Below are 7,500 nucleotides of genomic sequence, written 5' to 3' on the forward strand. Positions count from 1 at the left end.
GTGTTGGTTGTGTTGGTTGGTTGAATAGATGGTTGGACAGTTGGTTGGTCGGACGGTTAGTCGATCGGAGGGTTGGTTGGTTGAATAAATGGTTGGTTGGTTGGATTGGTTGGTTGGTTGGTTGGTTGGATGGATGGTTGGACAGTTGGTGGGTCGGTCGGTTGGTCAGTCAGTCTGTTGGTCGGTCGGTCGGTCGTTCGGTCGGTTGGGTTGGATAGATGGTTGGACAGTTGGTGGGTCGGTCGGTCGGTTGGCTTGGCTGGTTGGTTATTTGGTTCGTTGAATGGATGATTGGTTGGTTGGTTGGCTGGAAAGATGGTTGGATGGTTGGTTGGACTGTCGGTTGGTTGGTTAGTTGGTTGGTTGGGTTGGTTGGTTGGATAGATGGTTGGACGGACGGTCGGTCGGTCAGGCGGGCCGGTCGGTTGGTTGGTTGGGTTGGTTGGACGGTTGGTTGGTCTGTGGGTTGGTTAGTTGGTTGGGTTGGTTGTTTGGTTGGATAGATGTTGGACGGTTGGTCTGTCAGTTGGTCGGTTGGTTGGTTGGGTTGGTTGGTTGGTTGGTTGGACGGTTGGTTGGTCGGTCTGTCAGTCAGTTGGTCGGTCGGTCGGGTGGTTGGTTAGTTGGGTCATTAGGTAAGTGGTTGGTTGGTTAGAGTGTTGGTTGGACGAATGGTTGGATTGGTTAGTAAGTTGGTTGGTTGGTTGGTTGGTTGGGTTAGTTGGTTGGGTTGGTTGTTTGGTTGGATAGATGTTGGACGGTTGGTCTGTCAGTTGGTGGGTTGGTTGGTTGGTTGGTTGGGTTGGTTGGTTGGTTGGTTGGTTGGTTGGTCGGTCGGTCAGTCAGTTGGTCAGTCGATTGGTTGGTTGGTTGGGTCAGTGGGTGAGTGGTTGGTTGGTTAGACGGTTGGTTGGACGAATGGTTGGATTGGTTGGTATGTTGGTTGATTGGTTGGTTGGTTGGATGAATGAATGATTGGATGAATGGTTGGTGGTTGAATGGTTCATTAGCTGGTTTGCTATAATCTCAATAGTGAAGCAGCATGGATGTTCCTCTGATTCTGCTTTATATATTGCGACTGACCTGGACGCCACCCTGAAGTATTTCTGGATGAAGTAGCAGGCGACGGTAAGCGGCAGCAGAGCGATAAGAAACACTGGAGTGACGTATGAGATCACGCCCACAGCAGAAACACACAGCAGAGTCGAGCGGCTCAGACACTCCATGGTCACCGGAATATGCTGAAATCACACACATAAATATACCACATTTATTCATTCACATATTAGTGTGAGTATTTGTGATTTATTGTATGTTCGTCGTTGTCTAACATTTCTGTGAAAGTTGTATTTTACACTACCTGGTCAATAGTGTTGGTGTCCGTTGAGAATCGGTTCAGTATGTTCCCCAGTGGAGTCGTCTCAAACAATCTAAAACACAGAAGAGTTTGTGCATTCAGTTTTTAAAGTCTAAAGTTCTTTGATGCTCCATCCACTCATAAAAGGGATTTTTGCACAATAGCTCTCCTTTAAAATGAATGTTGATCGCATCTCACACAGACCTCATTGGTGCGAGGACGATGATCCGCAGGAGGCTGCAGTGAAGCTCTTTGGCCACTCGTAAACCCGTCCATTCGACCGCCAGAGATGTGACGAGACACAAAACGATGCCCAAAGCACACAACAAACAGAAGACCTGCAGATACCAGGAGTGGCTGAACACACAGTCCTGAGAGAGATGAGCGGAACACAATTCAGACCAGCGCTCTACTAATATCCAACAATGCTTTGTAAGTCTGGTAAATTTTGTCTTCTGCTGTCTATACAGCGCAAACAATGCAACCCAGACTCAATTCTCTTTGTATTTTTAGATTTTGTGCACTTTGTTGCACATTTCAGATGAGAAATTCAGTAGAGGGCGCTGTCTATAGTTTTGCGAATCAGAAATGTTACGTAGGGTTAATTTTGTTAACATTTCGATTAAAAAATCCACTAGAGGGCGCTGACTACATTTTTGCTGACATGAAATGTGATACATAGGGTACAATTTTTATACATTTCAGATAACGAGTCCAGTAGAGGGCGCTGGTGCATTTTCAGGATCTGAAATGTGGTACATTTTGCCAGTGAGGTATGCACAATAATTGTGTATTTAGTTTGAAAGAAATACTATTTTATTTAGCCCACTCTCAGATGAATAACAATGCTAACGTATTATTTCTGAAATGAGATTAAAATGTTCTTTCTTCATTTTGCTTTATTTTAAAATGATAATGATGATAATGCTTCCATAATATGATTTAAGCACTGTTTCTTTAGCTTAAACTTAAATACACTTTTGCTCAAGGTTTCCAGAGAATTTGTCTGTTATGAAATCGATTCTGTGAAATTATAAAGACACTTTTACCAGAATAACAAGCTATTCAGCCGGGACTGTAAACTGTGTTTCAGTGGACAGACGGTCTGCTGGGAGATCCAGAAATGCTCAAACATCTGCGTTCACACCCTCGAGACCAGACAGCAGTGTGTTTGTGTGTTTGTGTGTTTGTGTGTGTGTGTGTGTGTGTGTGTGTGTGTGTATCTACTTCATCAAATTTTGGGGACAAATTTGTACCTAAATGTAAGTAAAACCTTACAAAATCTACAAAAGCTTTTTTTGGGGTGTCCTCATTAATTAATTTGTAGATCTTGAAAGAGCCTGAAATACGTTACTTTAGGGTTTGTTTATTGTACATTCCTGATGTCAAATCCATTAGAGGGCGCTGTCTACAGTTTTGCGAATCTGAAATAGGTCACTTGTGCTCCATTTTCTTGTATGTTTCAGAGGACGAATCCTCTAGAGGGCGCTGTCTACATTTTTGTAAAAATTAAATACTTTAATTAGGGTACATTTATTGTACATTTCAGATGGCAAATCCACTACAGGGCGCTGTCAACAATTTTACAAATCTGAAATACGTTAGTAAGGGTGTGTTTATCGTACAATTCAAAAGACAAATCCACTTGAGGGCTCTGTTTACAATTTTATGAAACTGAAATACCTTACATAGGGTTTGTTTATTGTATTATTCAAAAGACAAATCTTCAATTTCTTCACTTTACAATTTAAGTAATCTAAAATACGTTGCAGGTATGTTTCTTGTATGTTTTAAATGGCAAATCCACAAGAGGGCGTCATCTACATTTTTGTAAATCTGAAATACGTTACTTAGGATACATTTATTGTAAATTTTAAATGTCAAATCCACTAGAGGGCGCTGTCTGCAATTTCACGAATCTGAAATACGTTACTTATGGTCCATGTTGTTGCATGTTTCAGATGACGAATCCTCTACAGGGCGCTGCATACATTTTTGTGATTCTAATATACGTTACTTAGGGTTCATTTATTGGTCGTGTCAGATGACGAATCCTCTAGAGATCGCTGTCTACATTTTTGTGAAACTGAAATACGTTACTTAGGGTTCATTTTGGTGTACGTTTCCGATGACAAATCTTCTAGAGGGTGCTGTCTACAGCTATTTGCAAATCTTAAATATTTTACTTATGGTTAGTTTATTGTAAATTTCAGATGGCAAATCCACTAGAGGGTGCTCTCTACAATTTTGCAAATCTGAAATATGTTACTTAGGATACATTTATTGTAAATTTTAAATGTCAAATCCACTAGAGGGCGCTGTCTGCAATTTTGCAAATCTGAAATACGTTACTTATGGTCCATTTATTGGTCGTTTCAGAAGACGAATCCTCTAGAGATCGCTGTCTACATTTTTGTGAAACTGAAATACGTTACTTAGGGTTCATTTTGGTGTACGTTTCCGATGACAAATCTTCTAGAGGGTGCTGTCGACTGCTATTTGCAAATCTTAAATACTTTACTTATGGTTAGTTTATTGTACATTTCAGATGGCAAATCCACTAGAGGGCGCTCTCTACAATTTTGCAAATCTGAGATACTTCACTCAGGGTTTGTTTATTGTACATTTCAGATAATAAATCCACTAGAGGGCGCTGTCTTCAATTTTGAGATAAATGCAATAAAGATGGCTAAAGAATAAAGAGGTTGAGTAATTCAAGTAAAAATGAGTAAACCATTTTTGTGTGAACTAACCCTTTAAACTGAAATATTTCTACCATTTTCATAACATATTGAAGCTGCTATTGACGCCACACGCGTGAATCTGACCTTAGTGAATGTGCAGTTTCTCTCTGCACTCTCGCTCTGCGCTGCGATGACGTCTGATGTCCAGTGTGCGAGCCAGAAGTCGATGGCGACCATCAGTGAGTGTTTTGCAAGTTGAGAAACGATGAGAAGCGGCAGCAGAAACAGACCGGCTGCTTTCAGATACGTGGCGAAGGAGCTCCACGGAATGGTGGTCCTGTGACGCAGCTCCGCCCCCAGGCTGTCCTCATCTGTGCTGGTGGAGCTGTCTGAAAAAACACAACCACGCCTCCATTTACTGGAGACTCACTCTCATTTGAATAAGTGAGTTGTTTATTGAGATTCACTCTGAATGAATCATTTGAATCAGTGAGCTGTTTTCCTGAAGACTCACCCTGAATTAATAATTTGAATCAGTGAGCTTTTTACTGGAGACTCACTCTGAATAGATCATTTAAATCAGTGAGTTGTTTACTGGAGATTCACTCTAAATGAATCATTTGAATCAGTAAGTTGTTTACTGGAGATTCATTCTGAACAGATCAATTGAATCAGTGAATTGTTTATATAAGACACTCTGAATAGATCATTTGAATCAGTCAATTATTTACAGGAGACTTACTCTCAATAGATTATTCGAATCAGTGAGTTAATTACTAAAGACTCACTCTAAAAGATCATTTGTATAAGTGAGTTGTTTACTGGAAACTCACTGTGAATGAGTCATTTGAATCAGTGAGTTGTTTACTGGAGACTCACTCTGAATGAATCATTTGAATCAGTGAGTTGTTTACTGGAGACTCACTCTGAACAGATCAACTGAATCAGTGAGTTGTTTACCAGAGACTAACTCTAATGAACTAAAATCACTAACACTGAAACTACCTTTGTAAAACCTAAAGAGAAATGTGTTCACAAAATAAAAAGTAAACTAAAACAGCAATGAAACCAACTAAAACTAAACTGACAAGCACATCACATTTAAACATAGCATCATAATAATAACTAATTTAACCTATAATAAACTTGAACTGGACCAAATAATAACTTACCATTATTAAACACACACACACACACACACACATGCTGAATAAGTGCGGTAATGGATGCTAATGCACTCATGCATGAATGAATGAAGGACTAGAGGAGAAGATTCAGAGATTTCTTCATGCATTAGATGCTTCTGGACTGAACACATGCATGAAAATAATGCCTTTGCACCAAATATTCTCATTAATTATCACTAATGTGATAACACCAGCATGTCCTTGCGTTTCTGGAGGATATAAAGCACTCTGAATTCTTCACCACCTACATGCAGAATACCTGATGTTTCAATTATAGCTCAGGGCAGTGTAGGGGTTGTGTAGTGTATTGTATAGTGTTATGTAACTCTGTGAATGCTGTATTAATGGTGCAGTATATTCATATCTTGGGGCTGCATGCTATTCATCTGAGCAAACTCAAAGATTCATGCTATTGAGTGCAGACCTTTCACTTCACTAACAGCCACATCAGCCACTGCTTATTTCCCAAATGTCCAGAGTGGAGAAACAACACAAACAAGAACATCAGAACGTCATGACATTAAAGAAGCATTTAAATAAAGGAGGAAATGTATTCAAATCTTACTTATTTATTAATATATATATATATATATATATATATATATATATATATATATATATATATATATATATATATATATATATATATATATATAATTTTTGCATGTGTGCATTTATTTATTTATTTATTTATTTATGCATGTCTGCATACATGTATGCATTTATTTATTTATTCGGGTATGCATTTATTATTTTATTTATCCATTTATGCATGCATGTATGCATTTGTTTATTTATTTTTTTATTTATGCATATATTCATTTATTATTTTATGTATTTATTTATTTATTTATGCATCAATGGATTTATTATTTTATTTATGCATGTATGCATTTATTTATTTTCATTTATTTATGATCAGTTCAATGAAACTTTAAAAAAATATAATTAAACATTATTATCGTTTTATATTCATTTACTTTAAAAAGTGAATACATTAAAAAGATTAAATATAAGAGAATATATAATTTAAATTATATTCAAAAAGATAATTGACAAAAATTTATTATTGGTTGCATTTATCTATTTATTTATTTATTTATTTGTTTATTTATTATTTATTTATGTGTGTATGCATTTCTTTATTTGTTTGTTTATTTGTTTGATTGTTCATTTTAGAAGTAAATTATGATGTTTTGGTGGAAGCACTTTTTTGTAATAAGCAAGCACATTTAAGAAGAACTTAAGAAGAAATAAAATATTTTGAAAAATAAAATAGAGATATTATTATCATTATTATTCATACATTTTTTTTAGAAGAACATGATATCAATAAAGTAAAAAAAAATATTATTTTTAAATATCTATGTTTGGAATAAAAAAAAAAAAAAAATATATATATATATATATATATATATACAATATATATATATATATATATATATATATATATATATATATATATATATATATATTTATACTTTTATTTATTCAATGCATTTTTAAGAACCGTCATATCAAAATATTTTTAAATATTAAATATGCCTAATATTGACATTTGAATTCATAAAAAAAAAAAATTCATTAAATGGTTTATGTGTCCAGGTGTACTCATGACGAATAGAGTAGCACAGTGTTTTTACCTTCGTCTTCATCATCAGTGGCCACGGTATCTCTGGAGTACATCATTGCCCGTCTGAAACTCTTCCTCTTCAGTTCAGTCGAGTTCTCCTGCAGATAAATACCAACAACACAGCAGATAAGTTTTATATTAAAAGATCATTATATAAAAGGGTTTTATAAATAATACAAATGTTAATTAAGTTAATTAAATACACATAAAAATAAACCAATATTTAAATTTATTTCATTTTGGACATTATATTATAAAGTAAGCTCTTCCTACTTTGTCCTGTCTGTTCATCAGGGTTCTCCACTGCTCAAACAGCTCCGGTTCTGCACACTGGATGTCCTTCAGAGTCCCCTGAGTCTGTACCGTCCCGTCCCGCATGGCTATAATCTACAGAGAAACACACACCGAAAACACTGCTGAACGCTTTCCAACAGTTCAGACAGACTTATGGAGTCAGTCAATAGCTGTGCTTCCATTTAAGGATGTCAATTAAATTTATGCACAAAACATTAGTGAATAATGCAGCGTCTCGAATCAGAGAGAAGAAACTCCTCAGTTTCTGCTAAACTGTCACAAATATCACTGAGAGAAGTGGATTTCGCTGCACTGTTGGGATTCTCAGTTGGGAGACTGGCGGAG

General features: G+C 36.5%; 1 protein-coding gene across 15 annotated transcripts in view; it reads right to left on the reverse strand.

Annotated features, from left to right (window-relative positions):
- Nucleotides 1-7,500, reverse strand: part of abcc8b (ATP binding cassette subfamily C member 8b) — a 49,379-nt gene that overhangs the window by 10,114 nt on the left and 31,765 nt on the right. For 7 of the 15 annotated variants that reach the window (XR_015515258.1, XR_015515257.1, XM_087293437.1 and 4 more), the window contains 6 exons: nucleotides 7,135-7,248; nucleotides 6,872-6,959; nucleotides 4,186-4,430; nucleotides 1,562-1,728; nucleotides 1,361-1,430; nucleotides 1,084-1,241 (listed from right to left, as the gene is read on the reverse strand). Coding sequence is in view for 13 of the 15 variants with exons in the window: in XM_087293437.1 (XP_087149563.1) it covers nucleotides 1,084-1,241; nucleotides 1,361-1,430; nucleotides 1,562-1,728; nucleotides 4,186-4,430; nucleotides 6,872-6,959; nucleotides 7,135-7,248 (842 nt within the window). In the remaining 2 variants the exon portion in view is untranslated. Of the gene's footprint in view, nucleotides 1-1,083; nucleotides 1,242-1,360; nucleotides 1,431-1,561; nucleotides 1,729-4,185; nucleotides 4,431-5,652; nucleotides 5,686-6,871; nucleotides 6,960-7,134; nucleotides 7,249-7,500 lie in introns of all 15 variants that reach the window. The other 8 variants (XM_087293427.1, XM_087293435.1, XM_087293432.1 and 5 more) reach the window with 2 other exon arrangements.

Source organism: Danio rerio, chromosome 18, assembly GCF_052040795.2.
Source record: "Danio rerio strain M-AB ecotype USA chromosome 18, GRCz13ab, whole genome shotgun sequence".
NCBI lineage: Eukaryota > Metazoa > Chordata > Actinopteri > Cypriniformes > Danionidae > Danio > Danio rerio.